General features: G+C 44.3%; 1 protein-coding gene across 2 annotated transcripts in view; it reads right to left on the reverse strand.

Moving 5' to 3' along the window:
* Window positions 1–21559, reverse strand: part of COG5 (component of oligomeric golgi complex 5) — a 349021-nt gene that overhangs the window by 99348 nt on the left and 228114 nt on the right. For both annotated transcript variants that reach the window (XM_006120390.4, XM_075927034.1), the window contains 3 exons: window positions 3636–3801; window positions 2654–2766; window positions 2480–2557 (listed from right to left, as the gene is read on the reverse strand). In XM_006120390.4, coding sequence (XP_006120452.1) covers window positions 2480–2557; window positions 2654–2766; window positions 3636–3801 — 357 coding nt within the window. The remainder of the gene's footprint in view (window positions 1–2479; window positions 2558–2653; window positions 2767–3635; window positions 3802–21559) is intronic.

The following is a 21559-nucleotide window of genomic DNA, read 5'->3' on the forward strand; positions in this document are numbered from 1 at the left end:
AGATGTGGAATTAGGGGAAATGTGGTCTGTGACAGAAGGAGAAATACACCAAAAAAAGTCCCACAAAATAAATAAAGGCAGAGGGTAATGAACCAAAAGGCTATCAGTTTCCCTATTATTAAAAGGCATGTGTTTATCAATCCCAGAATCACTTCTCTCATGTTTCTTCAGCTGGCGCCTATACTGCCATAGTTAGAACAAGACAGCAGGTGGACATGCAAAGTAGTAGTGCAGCTGCTGCAGAAGATGACTATAATAATGATACTGACATCACTAATTGTAATTAATGCACAGAATGCAGAATGGAGAGGTCATCAGGCATTCTGTCCTACAAAATGGGCATAATGCTATTACATTTAGTTTGTTTCACTGTTTAGCTCAGCTTACTAGCAAAATTGAACACAAAAAACATCTAACCTTGTCTCAATACAACCTTTTTCTGATGTCCTGAAGATGATAGTGTCAGCTGTGAACTTGCTATGACTTCGATTACTATGAGATACACACTTTTCATGACTCAGTGCTGGGATTATTTCTTACTGGCAATACACATCATAATTTTGCTCCCCTAGATAGCTGTCTGTACAGCTCAAACTAAGTACATTTACATGACTTCCCAAATTTTAGCTGTGACTAGTATTTGACTGTTTTTGGCTGAAAACCATCAACACTGATTTGTGTGGCTTCATTTCATACGTTCACCTTATGATATTGCACTATACTTTTTCCCAGAGACCTCCCACTGGGTGTTAATATGATAATGGCCCACAGAAGCACTTTAATATATAGTATTTGAATGAGAAAGGACGTAGTAAACAGCACCATTCTAGGCTGGGCTAATTCTTAAAAGATAAAGAGTCGTAAGAAAAACTAATACTGTATTATCTATCTCATTCCTAGAATAAGAACTATCAAGCTTTGTTTTATATTCCTTTAAGATGATCGCAGAGTTTGAGAGATCACTAATCGAGAAGGAGAAATATCGAGAAACAAATACATATTATTTGGAAAATGCAGGTGGCAATATAGGCTCAGTCACACAACATGAAATTAATGGGAGAGGGTGTTCAGTACCTCATAACTGAGGTTCAATGCTTCATGTACTAGAACACAGTATTTCATTTACCTGCCAGTCTTTTCCTAATTAACGCCTCTACCTGTGTTAAACACAATGATAAAGACTTGCCAGTCTCTCTTTCTCCTCCTGACCCCTATTTCCCCTAAGCCTCCCCTGAGCAGCGGGAGAGTCCTCTCCCCATCTAACAGCCACCACTCAAAAGTAAGGAGAGACACTGGGGAAAGCACTAGATCCAGGAGAGGAAGCTGCTCTGTATGGAAGATGGAAAGCTCATTCTGTATGAAAGATGGAAAGCTCATTTACATGAGTTCTCTCACATCCAAACTACTCCACAACTTCTCAATGTGCAGGATTGGCCCCTTTATCTGAAGGGTCATCTTCCTTTTTAAGAGTCTGGTTTATTGCAGAGCCGCTTTGTGAAAACCAAGGAACAATGGATCATTTTTGCAAGAGCAAATTTTTGGTATGAAGAGATGTTTCCCAGCCTAAAGATTATCCAATTCTTTGGATTTTAAAGAGAGGGGAAAATACTAGTCATTTCCTCTTACAGAAAAATGTAAAAGTGTCTGGCAATGTTATACTCATGTATTTCAGAGTGAGCTTAAGTACGAGACAAGAATGTTCACTGTGCTAAACCTTTATTATTTGATTTTACTGTCGAGAAGTATTTACACATGAATAGTTTTCCAAGACCATTTCAGAAATTAAATCCATGTGAATTATTAATTCAGAAATATGCACAGAAAAGGAGATGTCTGCATAAAAACCAGACCCTAAAACTTCTTTTGTTTTTGTTGTTCCCCATTTAATAATGCAGACAAAACGGCTTCAATATTGCTGTTTCTAGCCCTAAAGGAGACCATTAATCAAATATTCCAAATAAGAATAGAAACAATACAAATGAATGGACAAGAATGGGCATTCATATCTGTGCCTTTGTAGGGAAAAGAACAGCCATGATTATTTTTTCAGAGAAGAAATTGCCAAAAAAATAGAGAAACAGATGGCTGAGAACACTAGATACCACATGAAGACATATTTTCCTATGAAAACTAATGCACAACATTAATTATTCAAACTACACAGTATATTATGGGATGACAATAATGATCACTAATAAAAACTGACAATGGCATCTTATCGGTTCTTTTAAAGAAAACACAAGCAATTATTACAAGAAAATGTACGTGCCCTACCATTATACCCCACAGATCATAAATAGCCCATACATGCACTTTTCTACGCTAGTCTGACTTTCACTAGTATCTCATTATTGAAATTACAAAATTGTTATAGAACTTCATAACTATAACTGAAGTGCTCCTCTTACCACATTTTCCTTAAGAACCACTCTCTCTGTCTTTGTAAGAAGTTATTCCGCTTGAAAAATGAAAACTTTACCTTAGCTATTTCCTCAATGAAACAGACATGTGAAACGGGGTCTCTCTTCTTTGTCAATACTTTTTGCAAGTGCTGCACCTGCAAGAGAATTTGTTTCAAGGATAATTTCAGTTTTCTAATGTGGCATACGCAAAAATTGACTAATGTAGAAGAGGAAACATAGGGACTGAATACCTGTGCACAGGCTGCACAGATCTGATCCATGAGCTTCTCCATGTTTGTCCAGAGGGCTGCTCGGAAGGCTGCAGTGTTTCCTGGTGTTGGCATAACAGCTCGGCCAGGGCCACCTAAACATATTTTGAAGGTAACATATCAGCCTATTTCAGGATTTAAAAATCAAGACTGATGCTGTCCAGTGCAAGTGCCCAGCTCAATGAGTTTCAAAACATAAAACCTAAAGAAATGGCCTGACTTTCAGAAATGCTGAACAGACACGGACAACTTGAGAGAACAGCCCCAATCACCTCAATTAAGTATTAACTCTGAAGCACCGTGAAGATACTTTAAATATTAGCTTTATTAACTACTTCACTGCTTCTCATCTCAGCCAAAAAAACAAAGCCAATGTACTTCTCTCCACTGTTGTAAGATGTACTGGCAGAGTGAAGTGGGACAATTAGTTGCAGCAAGGGTATAGGCACTCACCTGAACAGTTTGGCCCAAGTATATTAGAATAAGAAAAATATGACATTCTTTAAGTATTAAGCCTTCCTCTTCTTCAAGAAACTATATGCCCTTATTATGGTTCCAACACAAAATGCTAATCACAAACCTTGTTGTAGAGACTTCAAATTAAAATCTGACATTTAAATCAGTTTTGCACTTATGTTCTTCAATGCTTCACGGTGCCACGTGAAGGGAACCTCAGTTTAATATGATATAGTAATCCCCCAAGCTGGAAATACTACTTTGAGAGATTCTTATTATTTGACAAAAGTGTTCCGTCAGATTTGTTGCTCTGCTTACAAGTGATATGCCACTCTCTTGTGGTCTTTCACAAACACTATTAAGGTAGAATCAAACCCAAAACAGGTTAATGGTCTCTATGATGAACACCTAAGAATGCTAAGGATTTTTCCTCCCATATGACTGAACACTTCTGCCAAATGACCAGAGACTGTTATGCTGTAAATTAAATAAAATGCCCACATTGTACCTCTTGTAACTGTCTGGGATGGCTGAGTCAAAACTTTGATATCCAAAGCATTGCTGATGTTCTCCTTTAGAGATGCACAGTACCCATCCACTACATTAGAAATGGTATCCGTCAAAGTTCCAAGGTTATGGAAAACCTGAAGTGCTGTTCCCACTTGAGTAGGATTCTACAGAGATAAAGAGAGAAAAGGTAATGTCTAACAGTATAATGATTCATGATTTAGCCATAATGAGGTGTCATTTCAATATTTAAGTTAACATGCTAGAGTTTGGTGGCTCATTTCATTTATCATCAAATGATTGGTGTCCTAACAGGGATTAGAGAAGAAAAGGAAAAAAAGGGAGGAGTTGATTTATTTTGATCTTTCTAGTTCATTACTCAATCAATCGTGAGTTATACATAGGGCAACATCAGAGGGAGAAGAGGAGAAAAGAAAGGAAATTAATCCAACAGACTACCAGCTACAAATTCAATAATTCTTGCATATGAAAAATACTGTACAATATTGAGAATCACTGTCTCAGAAACAAGTAGTCCGGTAGCACCTTATAAACTAATAAGTATATTATATATAGAGAGAGAGTATCATGAGATTTTGTGGGCAAAACAGACTTCTTCAGATGAGCTTGAGTGGAGGAAAAAAAGGGAGGACTATCAGAATTATAATAGAAAAAGAAGGAAGAGGGGGAAAATGTACCTGCCAATAGTAGTGGAAATGCCAATAAGGCTAATTGAGTGACCTGGAAGTGTCCTATACTTGGCTTTTGATGTCAGTGACACGTTAAATGTAAGGAAGACTGGTTTTATAGTAGGCCATCCAGTTAGTGTCTTTGTTAAACCCCAGGGAAACAGTGTCAAATTTGCATATGCAGGTCAATTTTGCACTCACTCTCTGTAGTTGGCTTGTGAGATTCCTTTTTAGAAGGATGGCTATGTTTTCAGTCCATTAATGAGTGCCCAAGCCACACCACTTCTGGCCCTGCACCAGGCTGCCAACTCCCAGCCAGAAGCAACTGGGCTGAAGCAGCTCCTGCTCACAGTGTGGGGCTGCTCCGCTCCAGTCCAGCAGGCCAGAGCATCCCTCCCACACCCACGTTTAAGCAGTTAACCAGTTAAACACAGCACTTAAAAGGTTAATTAAGCAAACAGGATTTTATATCTCTAGTAGGAAGTGCAGGGCTCCAGTGCACAAGAAGTGCATGAGGAAGGGGGTCAGGCAAAGGGTCCACGAGCCGCAAGTGGAGCCCCAGTAGGCCACATGCAGCCCATGGGCTTCAGGTTGCCCACCATTACTGTAAGCTGTGCACTTATGTGGCCACTCAGGAGAGATTCAAGTGCCACCCAGTTGATTGGAAGAGCACCCACAGCTAGCTTTTGTTTCTACATTTGCACATGCATTCGTGCATATACAATTCTTTTCCGCCCATGGATGGAAAAAATCCACACATGGATGGAAAAGATTAGAGCAGTGTTTCTCAAAGCGATCCATGAAACCACTGTGAGAAACCTGTTAACTGGCTGTGCTGCTGTGTTTACTTACTGGTGCCGTGTCCACACAGCCTTGTGGCTTCTATTGGCTCCAGTTTGCAGCCAAGGAGAGCCACAGGAAGTGGGGTGGGCTGAGCCACTGTTTCCCGCAGCTCCCCTTGGCTGCAAACAGTGAACCAGAGCCAAGAGAAGCTGCAAGGCTCTGTGACTGCGGTGCTGGTAAGTAAACACACCAGGGCAGCCAGTTAACAGCTTTCTCAAAGTGGTTTCGCAGACCACTTTGAGAAACACTGGATTAGAGGAAACTTTGGCTGTGATCTGGGGCCAGGGTGCAGGAGGTGGCAGTTCAGGGGTATGTGCTGAGTCCTAGAGGTGGAGGGGGTTGTGACTGGAGACAGAGAAGTGGGGTGCAGGGTCTGGGAGGAGGTATTGGTGCAGGAGGGGAGGTGATGTGGGTTTGGGTTATGACGGGGCAGGAGTGCAAAGTTAGAGGTGGGATGCCAGGTGCAGGCTCGTGTCTTATGTTATTCATGGCCAGCTGTCCGGCAGGACCCTTAGACAAGGTTCCTGCCTGCCATGCCACATATGCCACTCAAAGTGGCCTGCTGCAGGGGCCATGTGTTCTTTGACTGCCAGGCACTCTTTGGAGGGGGCTCTCCGTGTGCTGCCTGTGGAAGGTCCCGCTAGCTCCCATTGGCTGATTTCTAGCCAATAAGAGCTGAGAGACTGTGCTGGGGCAAGGACAGCATGCAAATCCCCTTCCCGAGCTGGAGCACATGGTGCGCAGAGAGCGCATGATTCCTACAGCAGGTCACTTTAAGTGGCATGCAGGGTGCCTACCTGAGGCTTCCATTGAGTTGTATTTAGTCCACCCCAACCCAACTGAACAGAAGACAGTGTCAAGATCTCCTGTGACTTAACTCCACTAAAGCCCTCTGCACAGATACATCCAAGAGGAATGAGTTTCAAAATTCAGACTTGAATGAAATGAACGGTACAGTTATCCTTCTTAGCGCTATTGTTTCAGGGGCCTGCAGATTCAAGAAGACATCTCTAAAGAACATAACCTTTGACATGTAGTTGTTTCATCACAACCAGAAGGGCTTGAATCATAATTTTAATAAATGAAAGCTGAGATTTTAATATTGAATTACTTCAGAAGCCAAGGCCTCTGATGTGGAGGGGAGGGGAGAGAAGGAGATAAGCATTGATCATGAAAAGGGATCATATAGCTACTAAGGTTAGTCCTCTGACAATTAAATGTGTGGTAAAATTCCCAAGCCTCACGTGTAGGTGGGCGAGCAGAAGAAAAAGAAAGATTAGTGGAATTAATAAGAAAAATGAAGACAGATATTGGAGGCAGGGGGAGAAAATATTATGGGAAAAGGGTGGAGAATACAATACATAGAATGAAAAACAGTGAAAATGAGAATGAAACAGATACTGAAGGTTATTAAGGAAAATCCACTGTGATCTATAATAGGACTAAGAGGACTAAAGATAGAAAGGAAAAGGAGCGATAGTAAGTAAGACTAGATAGTATTTGGTGAATAGTTTATTTGATGAATTTTACTAGAGTTTATTGAATAAATTATTCAACCATTTTTGTGGTATTAAATTTGTTCTATAGCTAATTTAAATACTAGTCACTTAATATATTATTCAAGGAATAAGATAATTATGTCTATTTGTGAAGGCTCTTGTAGGAAACTTCAAAGATTTGTAATATTTTTAGCTGCCAGGTACAGTATATATTAGTTCTTGGGAGGGAGGGGAAATAACTACTGAAGTAGTTTTTTTTTTTGGAATATATCAGAGATCACCTTGACCAGGATCTTCTTTATATGGAATGAATGTATAAATAAAGTATTTAATCAGCCATTTGCATGATGTTACACTTTAACACTGTATAAAAGAGAAACTTGATCCACAATGTTTTGCTTAAGTAAAATGTCTAACAAATAGTACACAGCTCCCCTATTTACTTAAATTGCAGGAATTGTGGCCTGGGGAATCACGGCAACACAAATATTTAATCTTGGGGGAGGAGTCAGATAAAGTATTCAACCCCAGAAAATAATATATTGAAATCATTTTTTTCATCCATTTGCTTCTCACAACACTGTTTTCTACCCTCAAAAAATAGTTCACATTTTATTTCCCACAAAGGTTCAAAATACACAGCTGGTGCATCATTAATCCTAAGAGAATTTTACTTTGTATGCATAGCTAAAGTCTAGGTTTAAGCATGATAAGTACAAAAACTAGTCTCTCTCTTGGGAACAAAATTGTATTGTGGAGAGAGAGATCAATGTTGAAGGGCGGGGAAAACAAACATCGATTGTACTAGCAGAATGGCACATACATCTCAGAATTAGTGTGTTTAGCATAGATACATTATTCAATGAAAGCTGGAAAACAGTCTTGCAGACTTCCCATTGCCAACAAGTTTTGCTTTGGAGAAAAACATGAGGGCAAAATTGTTGTGGAACTTTTTGAAGAAAAAAGCAGTCCTACTTTTGCCAATGTCTTTACTATCACAAAGGTATATTTCCAGAGCACAAAAAGTGGTTTGCTGATCTACATTAAACACTTTGTCATGAACAGCTGGAGTTACAGGATGCTTATGTTCTTTCCAAGTACCTTGTACTGACTTCCAAAAACAGAATTGATTCTGTATTACTTGTACATAAATGAATAGTCAGATAGTTTAATAGCTGACACATAGAATTATGGTTCTGTAGAGGTATTAGTGTCCTAACAGATAACAACAGAGAGATGATAAAATTATCCTAAAAATATTTACAAAAATGTTATAACTGTAGTATAAATCATGGTAGGTCTAACCCAAGAAGTAAGATGGCAAATGAAAGTAATACAGGCTAGAGCATTTAATCAGTACAGTGCATCAGTAGCAAGCAGAGGACCAACAGGACTGCCAGGCCACAAGGCAATATGAGGGGGCACCTCCTCACTCCCAGAAGAGGGTGGGACCTAAGGCAGAAGGGGCAGGGCTGGGGCCAGCCAGCCTTCTGCACTGACCAGACTACACATCCTCTTTCTACTGGTTCTGAGAGTCACCCGGGGCATGATGTGCTAGGCTCTGAAGCGTACTGCCCTGTGCTCCAGAAGCAATTAGCAGTGGCCAGGAGCCACATGTGCCTTTTTGAATTGCCACGCCCTGGGTCAAATGCCCTCTTTGACCCCCTCCGGCCATCGGCATGCCTGGTAGCAAGATAAAGCCTAATATACATGCCCAGGGCTCGACAAACTATGTAATCTACTCGCCCGTGGCGAGTAGATTACAACCTGGAAGAGCCGGGTTCAGGCGATGTGCAGATCGCTGGACAGCGCAGCTAGAGAGTGGGGCTTGCCGCGGCTCATCTCGAAGAACAATCGTTACTTCACAGGGTAACTTCTTTTTCTTCTTCGAGTGGCCCTGTGGGTGTTCCACTTTAGGTGACTCCGGAGCAGTATCCAGAACAGAATTAGAGCACTCCAGAATCAAGACTACCAGCACGATTAAGTACTGCTGTAGCCACAGAAGAGTCTGAAGCAAACTGATCGACTATAGCATAGTGCTTCATAAAAGTCACGTTAGAAGACCATGTTGCGGCTCTGCAAATGTCACGAAAGGACACTCCGCTCAGAAAGGCCGTAATAGTAGCAACTGTCCTAGTTGAATGAGCCCTCGGAAGAGAAGGGAGAGGCTTCCCTCGTAGCGAGGGGCACATGGATATACATGAAACTATCAGTCTCGAAATACGCTGAGAAATTAGAGGCTGTCCTTTTGAATGGTGCGCTAATGATACCAGTAAACGGTCTGTTTTCCTAAAACCCCGTGTTCTGTCAATGAAAAATGCTAAGGATCTTCTCATATCCAATGTATGCAACTGCGCTGCTTATGGTGAGGTATGGGGTTTTGGAAAGAAATGTGGTAAAACTACTGTCTCATTTATGTGGAATTCAGAAGAAACCTTCGGGATAAACACCGGATGAGTCCTCAATGTCACCGAGTCTTTAGAAAAAACTGTATATGGAGGTGAGGTCATAAAAGCTGCTCTCTCACTCACTCTGCAAGCCGAAGTGAGGGCTAGGAGGAATAGAAGCTTGACAGTAAGTAAGTGTAACGTCACTGTAGCCAAGGGCTCAAAGGGAGGACGTGTCAAAGTTTCTAGGACTAGATCTAAACTCCATAAAGGCGGAGGAGGCCTCCGCGGGGGATGAAGATTCGAGAGCCCCTTCAGAAACCTTTTTGGAATAGGGTGAGCGAGCAAGGAAACATCCTCATCCTTATGATGGAATGCATTAATTGCCACCAAGTGTACTCGTAGAGATGCAACTGTCAGGCCGTTGTCATGCAGCTGAAAGAGGTATTCCAATATACAAGGTAGGGTTGCGAAACAAGGGTCTACATTGTTATCCGCACACCATACTTGGAATTTGGACCACTTAGCCGTATAAGCAGTTCGTGTAGACTGTTTTCTACTATGCATCAACACTTGCTTGACTCGCTGAGAACAGGATTGCTCGGAGTCGGTAAACCAACAAGCATCCATGCCGTGAGGTGCAGAACTTCAGGTCTCGGGTGACTGAGAGATCCGTTGCCCTGGGTCAATAAACTCGGAAGAGAAGGCAGAGGATATGACGCTCTCACTGACATCTGGTGGAGCATTGAGAATCAAGGCTGACGAGCCCATGCCGGGGCTAGGAGGATCACCTGGGCTTTGTTTGTGTTGATTTTCTTGAGAACCCTGGAAATTAAGACAACCGGGGGAAAGGCATATAGTAACGACCTCCACCAGTGGAGAAGAAAAGCGTCCCCCAGTGAGTGACGTCCTATTCCGGCTCTTGAACAATAGGCGGGACATTTCAAATTGAGTTCTGTCGCAAAAAAAATCTATTGACGGAAACCCCCATTGAGCAAAGATACGAGTCACCACGTCCATGCGAATCTCCCACTCTTGTTCGTGTGGAAAACTCCGTCTGAGAGAGTCCGCTATTAAGTTGTCGACACCTGGAAGATACGAAGCTGTTAGAATGGTGGTGTTGTTGATACACCAATTCCATAAATGGATGCTCTCTGCGCAAAGAGAACGGGATCAGGCACCTCCTTGTCTGTTGATATAAAACATGGTTGCCACATTGTCCATTAGAATCCTGGTCGTTGTATTCTGAATGTGCAATTGGAAATGCTTGCAAGCATGCCGCACCGCTCTCAACTCGAGCACATTGATATGCAGTAGCATTTCTTGTGTCGACCAGTGTCCCTGGACCGTGAGATTGCCCATGTGAGCTCCCCAACCCGTCAGGGAGGCATCTGTGGTTATTTGTCTTGTAGGTTGCGGGCGATTAAATGGAACACCCATAAGAAGATTGGCCAGGTTGGCCCACCACTGAAGGGACTCCCAGACATACTGTGGCACCACTATTGGCCTGTGAACACTGTGTTTCGCCGGAATGTAAACCGTGGCTAACCAGTGCTGGAGGCATCAAAAACGTAACCTTGCGTTGCACACTACGATGGTGGCAGCAGCCATATGCCCCATCAGCTATAGACAGACACATGTGGGAATTGTTGGAGCATGCACCACAGTGTGTACCAGGTCTTTGATTACCATAAAACGTTCCGTTGGTAAGTATGCTCGCGCCATGGTTGAATCAAACCGTGCATCTATAAAAATGAGGTTTTGGGATGGAACTAGTGACGACTTCTTTATGTTTATGAGAAGGCCCAGAACAGCAAATTCATCGGATACTGTCCAAACTATATGGCATGTTTCCTTATACGTCGTGCCTCCGAGGAGACAATCATCTAAATAGGAAGATATTGTCACCCCCAGTCTGCGCAGGTTGGCCGCGACCACTGCTAATGTTTTGGTGAAAACCCTGGGAGCACATGCTATTCCAAATGATAGAACTCTGTATTGATAGTGCTCGTCCCCCAATTGGAAGCGAAGAAAATGCCTATGAGCCACGTGAATTGCTACGTGAAAATAGGCGTCCTGCAAGTCGAGGACTGCAAACCAGTCCCTTTTGTTCAACGACGGAATAATAGTTGGTAAGTTTACCATCTTGAAACGATGCTTTTGAAGGTGCCCATTTAATTTTTGAAGGTCTAGAATGGGTCTCCAGTCTCCTGACTTCTTTGGTATAAGACAATATCAGGAATAAAAGCCTTTTGCCCAGAACTGCTTGGGAACTCTCTCTATTGCCTCGATGCTGAGCAAACGTTGAACTTCTTGCTTCAGCAGTTGCTCGTGAGAGGGGTCCCTGAAGAGGGTTGGGGTAGGGGGAGTGGTAGGGTGAACAGAGAGAAAGGGGATGGAAAGGCTGGACTGTACTACCTCTAGCACCCATCTGTCCATAATGATTGCGGACCACTGATGATAAACTGATCGTAGGCGATGGTGAAAAAGATGAAGAGTTTCATTTTCCGTGTTGATTATGGGTGGTTGGCTTGCAGCCTCGACAAGCAAGTCAAATCTGCTGCTTAGTCGACGACTGATTGGTCGAATGGCTCTGCTGTAGCCGCTTACACTGAGGACGTTGCCTAGGACGTTAGTTCTGGAAGAGGCATGTTTGCTGTCTAGAAAAATTTAAATAGTATCTCCTTTGGTAAGGGAAATAACGTCTACGATTAAAGGAAGGTGTGTACATCCCAAGTGTATGCAGAGTGGTGCGTGAGTCTTTTCCCGAGTGAAGGACTTCATCGGTGTTTGCTGCAAAGAGCTTAAGCTTGTCAAACGGTAGATCCTCAACCTTGTTTTGTATCTCCCTTGGAGACCTGCTGACAAAAGCCATGATGCTCTCCTCATGGTGATATCTGTAGTAGTGGCTCGAGCCGCTGTGTCAGCCACATCCATGGCACTCTGTAGTGCAGTGCTACATGATGCGTACCCTTCTTGTACTATTGCTTTCAGGAGTGCTTTCTTGTTGTCTGGGAGATGGTGCACTAACTCTGCTAGTTTTGAATAATTATCGAAATTATGGTTTGATAGGGGGGCTGCAGGAGAGGTTCCACCCCCAGAAGCCCGCAGAGCCAGCCCAGTCCTCCCCATCGGGGGCTCGTACCCCATTCCTCCCTCACCTCCTTCCACTTACCCCTCCCTAGCCCCCCTTCCTGATGTACAAAATAAAGGACAATTGTGTTCAAAAATAGAATCTCTCTTTATTGAACAAAACTGGGGGAGACTGGGAAAAGGAGGTGGGAGAGGGGAAGAAGGAAGCTGGGAGAGGGGAGGGCAACTACAATGATGAGGGGTTTGGAAAAGGTCCCATATGAAGAGAGGCTAAAGAGACTGGGACTTTTCAGCTTAGAAAAGAGGAGATGGAGGGGGATATGATAGAGGTCTATAAAAGCACGCGTGGGGTGGAGAGAGTGCATACAGAAAAGTTCTTCATTAGTTCCCATAATAGAAGGACTAGAGGACACCAAAGGAAAGGAATGGATAGCAGGCTTCAAACTAATAACAGAAAGTTGTTCTTCACAAAGCAAAGAGTCAACCTGTGGAACTCCTTGCTGCAGGAGGCTGTGAAGGCTAAAACTAGAACAGAGTTTAAAGAGAAGTGAGATAAAGTGATGGAGATTGGGTCCATGGAGTGGTATTAGCCAGGGGGTAGGAGTGGTGTCCCTGCCCGAAGTTTGTGGAAGGCTGGAGAGGTATGGCACGAGACAAATGGCTTGGTCACTGTCTTTGGTCCATCCCCTCCAGGGTCCCTAGGGTTGGCCACTGTCGGCAGACAGGCTACTGGGCTAGATGGACCTTTGGTCTGACCCAGTAGGGCCATTCTAAGCTCAGGGCTCAGGGTCGGGGTTCTCAGTGGACCACCTTGATTTTCATGCAAACCTACTCCTGGGTGGCCAGGCTGGCAGCTCTCCTGCCCTAGACGGCCGCTTTCCTGTGCCTAGTGCGGAGGTCGTGGACGAGGTCCACGATGTCTGCACTGGACCAGGCGGGTGCCCGCCTCTTGCGGTCCCGGGCAAGCTCCCGGGAGCCGCCAGCCTGGTCCCGGAAAGTGGGGGAGGGCTGGGGGGCATCGGGTGGCTGGCTCGAGCCGTGCCAGGTGCAGGGTCTGCTGGCTGGGCGCTGGCAGGCTTGCACCTGGCACGGGCACCGAGCCAGCCCGTGCCCCTTTAAGGGGTCCGGGGCCGGGAGGGGGGCAGTAGAGTTTCCCTGGTGTTGGCTAGAGTGGCCACCAGGGAAACCTGAGGAGGGCTAGCCTCCCACTAGTTGGAATTAAGGGGCTACACACCCCTTAATTTGAACTAGTAAGTTCGAACTAGGCTTAGTCCTCGTACAATGAGGTTTACCTACTTCTAACTAAGCGCTCCGCTAGTTCGAATTAAGTTCGAACTAGCGGAGCGCTAGTATAGCACCTATCAAAGTTAATTCGAACTAACGTCTGTTAGTTCGAATTAACTTTGTAGTGTAGACATACCCTAACAGACCTGTACCTTGAGAATCGGGAGGGTGAACGAGATCGTGAACGGGACAAACGTGCCTCTACGTACACTGTGTCCCTATAATTACGCCGGCTGTACGTGATCTATGAAGGAGAAACACTATAGTCAGGATAGTGAACATGCCTTGCTGGTGAAACAGCTGGAGAAAGACCTGTCCCTATAATGGGTCTTTGACAATGACTTCCTAGGTCTTGAAGACTCATCTATCCCCACAGCCACAGGGGAGCCAGGCACCGAGTTGAAATGAAGCAGTGCCGGGAAAATCAGCTCTTGCTGCGCTGATGCCAGTGCCAGTAGAATGCCTGGTGCCAGGGTTAACAACGGTGCCGAGGCTTAGGCATCGAAATGTTCTGCCTCGGATACCGGTGCCGGAGGGGACGGTGCCATTATCATCATCGGGGCCGGTGAGGCAGGTGCCGTTACAGCCAGTGACGCTGAAGCCGGTGCAGAGCAGCTGGTTAGTTGCGGCACCGGCGCCTCTGTCAATTTCAGGGAGCACACAGCGGAAGCCGGTGCAGACTTGCCGGCCAGCTGCGGCACCGCTCCCAATGTCGGCGCCGAAGCCGCTCTCACTCTCGTCGGTGGAGGCTCTCTCATGCCAGCCCCGGTAAGTTGTCCGGACCCCCCAGGGGTCACCTTGGAAGCCCCTGCCGATGTTGTGGCTGCCGCAGGGAGAGAGCGCGTTGGGGACGGCTTTGATGTTTTTGAGACAGCCGGTCCCGGAGAAGCCGCTCTCCTCTTACGCTCAGAGGTTTTTGTGGCTGCAGGAGGGATCGGGTCAGGCTGCAACGCCTTGCCGAACATTAACAGCCTTGTCTTTATCTCCCGCACCATCCGGGCTCTTGAGGTTACCTTGCGACAATGGGTGCACTTTTCGGGGACATGAGCTTCCCCCAGGCACCTGATACAAGTGTCATGGCCGTCAGCCATTGGCATGGCTTCATGGCACACTGAGCATTTTTTAAAGCTAGTTGATCCAGGCATTGTCAGCACAGTTAGAGAAACAGAATGCCTGTGTAATCCCCGTTTTGGGTAGTCAATTTCACCACTTTAGCGCTTTGCTGTTGCGCTTCTCAAAGAGAAGCGGTTTGGAGAGAAAAACTTTTTTTTTTTTAAACAGAACAACAAGTAACAGGAACACGACTAACACTAAACTTCAACTATTTACAGATAGAGAACTATCTAAAAACATCACTGAAGAAAGAGTTCAGGGAGCTCCGACCGTGACCTGAGCCAGTTGAGAGAAACTGACGGTTTCCGGCTCACGCACAGCTGATCAAAGGCGCAAATGCTATTCTGGGGAAGCACGCACGCGCGAGCTGGCAAAGCACAGTTATGAAAAGTCTCCGAGTCGCAGTGCCAGGACAGGACCCGACACCTAGAGTGAAGCACCCCCGGGGCCACTCGAAGAAGAAACATTGGAATTAGAGTTCATCCACAAATTCAATTCACATGCTAATAGACTCAATCGTGATGCAAGTTGGTTGGGACACCACCAATTTAACAACCATTGAAGGTGCAAACAGCACTCTGTGTGGTATCCTTCCTGACATGGAAGTCTATTTATTGACTTTATTTTTATCTGCTTCGATTTAACTATTCAATCTTCAGATACTTACTCTGTCTCCCAACCCTTTTCTTTTTCTTCCCTCGCCCCTCCCCTTCCCCTCTCCTATTTATTTCAGGTGTACATATTCTAAACTTATAACTCTGTCATCTGAAGAAGTGGGCTGTGCCCACGAAAGCTCACGATACCATATACATGTTTTGTTAGTCTATAAAGTGCTACCAGAACATGTTTTTGTTTTTTTTCCCTGTAACAGACTAACTTGGCTACCCCTTGAAGCTTTTGATTGAAGTGTTCATTATTCTGAAGAAGACAGATTACCCTGATCAGAAATTACTATTTTCACTGTAATCAGTTGTAAAACAGCTTACATACTGTATATACAATTTTGTTTTCGGTGTGTTCCTAATCTCTTATCAGTTAAGTGGCAAAATATTCACCTCTTCTCCAAAAGGAAAACACTGGATACTGGAAAACCTGAAGGGCTGGTTAATTAAGTTCAACTATTACCAGCCAGAAAAGGAGGAGGAGTTGTGCTATATGTAAGAAAGCACTAGGATTGCTCTGAACTCCAGTATAAAGAGGGAGAAAAACCTGTTGAGAGTCTATGGGTTAAGTTTAAAGGAGCAAACAACAGCATTGATGTTGTGGTTGGTGTCTGCTACAGGCCACCAAATCAGGTGGATGAGGTAGATGAGGTTTTCTTTGGACAACTGAGCGAAGCTTCCAGATCGCAGGCCCTGGTTCTCATGGGGGACTTTAAACATCCTGACATCTGTTGGGAAACCAATACGGCAGTACACAGGCAATCCAGGAAGTTTTTGGAGAATGTTGGGGATAACTTCTTGACACAAGTGCTGAAGGATCCGACCAGGGGCCTTGCGCAGCTTGACCTTCTGCTCACAAACAGGGAGGAACTAATAGGGGAAGCAGAGGTGGGTGACAACCTGGGAAGCAGTGATCATGAGATGGTAGATTTCAGGATCCTGATGAAAGGAAGAAAAGAGAGTAGTAAAATACACACCTTGGACTTCGGAAAAGCAGATTTTGACTCCCTCAGAGATCTGATGGGCAGAATCCCATGGAATGCTAACATGAAGGGGAAAGGAGTCCAGGACAGCTGGCAGTATTTTAAAGAAGCCTTATTGAAGGCACAGAAAGAAACCATCCCGACGCGTAGCAAGAGAGGCAAACATGGTAGGAGACCGGATTGGCTTACAGGGGAAATCCTTGGTGAACTTAAGCACAAAAAGGAAGCTTACAAAAAGTGGAAACTTGGACAAATGACCAGGGAAGAGTTTAAAAGTATAACTCGAGAATGCCGGGGGGTTATCAGGAAGGCGAAAGCGCAAATGGAATTGCGACTGGCTAAGAATGTGAAGAATAACAAGAAAGGTTTCTACAGGCATGTGAACAAAAAGAAGGTGATCAGAGAGGGTGTGCAGCCCCTAATGGATGAAGGAGGTAACCTAGTAACAGATGATGTAGGGAAAGCTGAAGTACTCAATGCTTTCTTTGCCTCTGTATTCACGGACAAGGTCAGCTCCTGGACTTCTGCGCTAAGTGATGCAAGATGGGATGAAGTTTGACAGCCCGTGGTGGGTAAAGAACAAGTCAGGAACTATTTAGAAAAGCTAAACGTACATAAATCCATGGGTCCGGACTTAGTGCATCCGAGGGTACTGAGGGAGTTGGCAAATGTCATTGAGGAGCCGTTGGCTATTGTCTTTGAAAAGTCTTGGAGATCGGGAGAAATCCCGCGTGATTGGAAAAAGGCAAATGTAGTGCCCATCTTCAAAAAAGGGAAGAAGGATGATCCAGGAAACTATAGGCCAGTCAGTCTAACCTAGGTTCCTGGAAATATCATGGAAGGGATCCTTAAGGAATCCATTTTGAGGCACTTGGATGAGAGGAAAGTGATTAGGAATAGTCAGCATGGATTCACAAAGGGAAAGTCGTGCCTAACCAATCTGATTAGCTTCTATGATGAGGTAACTGGCTCTGTGGACATGGGGAAGTCAGTGGATGTGATATACCTTGACTTTACCAAGGCTTTTGATACGGTCTCCCACAATATTCTTGCCAGCAAGTTAAGGGAATGTGGATTGGATAAATGGACGGTAAGATGGATAGAAAAATGGCTAGAAGGCCGGGCCCAGCGGGTAGTGATCAATGGCTCGATGTCAGGATGGCGGTCGGTTTCTAGCGGAGTGCCCCAAGGTTCGGTTCTAGGACCGGTTTTGTTCAATATCTTTATTAATGATCTGGATGAGGGGATGGATTTCACCCTCAGCAAGTTTGCAGATGACACTGAGCTGGGGGGAGAGGTAGATACGCTTAAGGGCAGAGATAGGGTCCAGAGTGACTTAGACAAATTGGAGGATTGGGCCACAAGAAATCTGATGAGGTTTAACAAGGACAAGTGTAGAGTTTTGCACTTGGGACGGAAGAATCCCAAGCATAGTTACAAGCTGGGGACCAACCTGCTAAGTAGTAGTTCTGCAGAAAAGGACCTGGGGGTTACAGTGGATGAGAAGCTGGATATGAGTCAACAGTGTGCCCTTGTAGCTAAGAAGGCTAATGGCATACTAGGTTGCATTAAGAGGAGCATTGCCAGCAGATCCAGAGATGTCATTATTCCCCTTTATTCGGCATTGGTGAGGCCACATCTGGAGTATTGTGTCCAGTTCTGGGCCCCCCACTACAAAAAGGATGTGGATGCATTGGAGAGGGTCCAGCGAAGGGCAACCACAATGATTAGGGGGCTGGAGCGCATGACTTGTGAGGAGAGGCTGAGGGAGTTGGGTCTGTTTAGTCTCGAGAAGCGAAGAGTGAGGGGGGATATGATAGCAGCCTTCAACTTCCTGAAGTGAGGTTCCAAAGAGGATGGAGAGAGGCTGTTCTCAGTAGTGACAGATGGCAGAACAAGGAGCAATGGTCTCAAGTTATGGTGGGAGAGGTCCAGGTTGGATATTAGGAAAAACTATTTCACTAGGAGGGTGGTGAAGCACTGGAATGGGTTACCTAGGGAAGTAGTGGAGTCTCCATCCCTAGAGGTGTTTAAGTCCTGGCTTGACAAAGCCCTGGCCGGGTTGATTTAGATGGGATTGGTCCTGCCTAGACCAGGGGGCTGGACTTGATGACCTTCTGATGTCTCTTCCAGTTCTATGATAAGGGGATGGTTTGAGAACATGATCTTGGTAACTAATTGACCATTTATTATCAGTGGGAAATAGGTCAATGGAGGGATGATAGGAGTTACTATAGAGAACTTTCTGGGTGTCTGGCTGGTGAGTCTTGCCCACATGCTCAGGGTTTAGCTGATCGCCATATTTGGGGTCGGGAAGGAATTTTCCTCCGGGGTAGATTGGCAGAGACCCTGGAGATTTTTCGCCTTCCTCTGTAGCATGGGGCACAGATCACAGCTGGAGGATTCTCTGCATCTTGGGGCCTTCAAAGTATTTGAAGGCTTCAATATCTGAGACATAGGTGAGAGGATTATTCTAAGAGGGGTGGGTGAGATTCTGTGGCCTGCACTGTGCAGGGGGTCAGATTAGATGATCATAATGGTCCCTTCTGACCTTAAAGTCTATGAGTATGAGTATTACAAAATACATAATTAATAACACTTATTTCACAATACACCTATAATAAAATACCTGCCAATGTTGTGAACAAGAATAGTTATATGAGCAATTCACACAAAACAAAATTCCACAGGATTTAAGACCATCAATGTTATAAAATAGTAACTGAGGCCTGGAATACAACACAAATAACTGGGAGAACTAAATTAACTTAGAAAGATAAGATGTTTTCATGATTGGAAACTAAATACATTTTAGATACCAACTTTCAGAATAAATGTTTTTGAAGGACTGTCTCCAGAATGACACCTTACAGTACTTTGGACATATACTGTTCAAACTTGCCATAATGGAAAGTATTTCAATTACTTTTTTGCATCTGGTTAACAAAGGGAATTTTGTTTGCATGAAATATTACATATAATTTCCATCACAACATGGATTTACACAGTCAATTAATACAAGCCTCATTTGTACTTTTTATTTTTACAATAAATTGTACAATAATTGTTAGAACCACTTGGCAAAGAATTTTAAATATATTTTTTGTTAATGGGGCAGCCTGGCCTTCATTCTGCAGTTGAAAATCTCCACTCAGTCCTCTAGTTACAATGTTTCATAATTATCAACCTCCTTCTCAGCTTCTGCCACCACTCAGTGCGCTACCTTCTCAGACAATGCCATCTCAGAATAATTCTATTCTGGAAGCAATGTTTTTGTGTCCTTCTCATCAAAGTCCAAGAATATTAATCCTACGAATACATGATTTCCACCAGTCTAATGACTGGAGGTCCAAAGAAAGTGCTCCAAAGCTATTCCAGTTGGAAATATATTTTATTTTTATTTAAAAACTAGTTTTACACTGTTATAACATTCTAACTCATGCCTAATGTTATTGTCCTTAGCGAGGATTAACAGCAGGACATAACTGAAATGTTAAGTATCTTGCAGTTAAAGATGAATCCAATAGTCTCCTTTTGGAGCCCACCAATCCACTCCCTTTAATCTGCCTGTAGGGAGATTTGAATACTTTGGTTAGTAAACCAGGTACTGAATTTCTTTACCCATGTCAGTGTGAAGAGAAAGAGACCAACAATTATGAAAGGAATATAGTTATAAAGTAACTCAACTTCCAGAGTTGGTGTAACATTCAACATGACCTTTTGCTCTGTAGATTAAAAGTAGCATTGTTAACTATTAAGATACAGTAGCACGGGAGCATTATCCTGACACATAACAAAAAGTCCTCTCTTTAATATGTATCATACTCGGACATAAAATACTTTCTTCTGAATGACTGGCAATATTAGTGGTTTTCTATAAACTTTCATCTCCTTCAGTAGTTTTAACCTATATTTTTTCCATTCACTCCAGGATAGCTGAAACTACGTAGTCATTAAAAATAATCTGACAACATTAAAGAAAAAAGTCAGTGCCAATAAATAAATAAGTAACAAAATACGGAGGAAAGGAACCCCTGCTGGAGCTGGAATACAGAAGTTCAGATAAGTGGGTTTATATCTTTCATCTTGTATATTAGCATGGTTCTTAAAGTTTTGTTTATTTTAAACTAATTTAGAAAACCATGCTATTTACTGGTGGGTATGGGCAGTGGGGCCCACAATTTCACCAGGCCCTGGACAAGGTGGGGGAGTGGCTCCATGCCCAGGAAGGAGTTCAGCTTGTGGCCCTACTCCATTTACACCTCTTCTGCCTATGGCTTCACCAAGAGCTGCACCACTTTCTGCCCCTTGCCTGGAGCCTGCCCCTATTCTAGACCATTACTGCAGCCCTGCAACCCCTTTGCTCCTTTCTGCATTCCTGCCCCCTTTACTGCCCCAGGACCAAAGATGCTCTGTTTCTGTGCTTTGGCCACAGGGCCACAGCAATGAATGATAGCTCCTCCAGTCCCTGCCATCACACACTTCTGCTGGAAACCAGGTAAGGGCTCTGGGATTTCTCCTGCCCCATTTGCCCACTGCTTCTGCTCGAGCGTGTCTTGGTCACGGGGCTTGCCCCTGCTACCCCACAGCTATTGCCAAGGACAGGGTCAGGGACTGGGGAGGGGGATCTTTCCCCATTCCATGATTATCGCTGGGCTCAGGGATGCTAGGAAGGAGGGGCTGTCCCATGGCTGCTATAGAGGAAGAGGTAAAGGACGTTTTGGAGGGAGGGTTCCCCTGCCTAATGCTGCTGCAATAGAGTGAGGTCAGGACGCATGGTCTTCCCTCATCCCACCTGCTTGGTGACTCGAGTTCCAAGCTTCCGCCAGCAATGGTGGATTTTTTCTGGGGTCCTGGGCACTGCACTGGCAGCCAAGCTCCACCCTCCAGGCAGCCCCACTGATCAACTCATCCCCCACTTCCTCAGTACTTCCTACATTAAGGGAGAGGACTGCACTTTGGGGAGGTGGCAGAAAGAGGCAGGGCAAGAGTGGGGATGAAACCTGGAGGTGAGCAGGGGTCAAACAACCCAGGGAAAATTAGAAGCTTGGTGTCTATTCCCCTGGGCGTTGGCCCTATGGACCCAGTGGCTAATCTACCACAGCATATTATTAGTCTTTAATCATTTAAGTGCTGGACCTTTGTCTAAGCATGATTAGTAAGGATATGAAGTACACAATGGTGCAATATTTCAACACAGCAATCCTAAATTAATAGGCACCTCATACCTAGAGCCACGCCAATACGAGCTTTTTTGGTTCACTAACTGGAAAAAAAAATTGTTTAATTAATTGAAATGAATTTTTCCAAAGTGTTTTGTTCAACCCCAAACTAAAAGCTTCATTTTGTTTGAGCTTTTTAAAAAAATATAG

This window comes from Pelodiscus sinensis, chromosome 1, assembly GCF_049634645.1.
Source record: "Pelodiscus sinensis isolate JC-2024 chromosome 1, ASM4963464v1, whole genome shotgun sequence".
Lineage (NCBI taxonomy): Eukaryota > Metazoa > Chordata > Testudines > Trionychidae > Pelodiscus > Pelodiscus sinensis.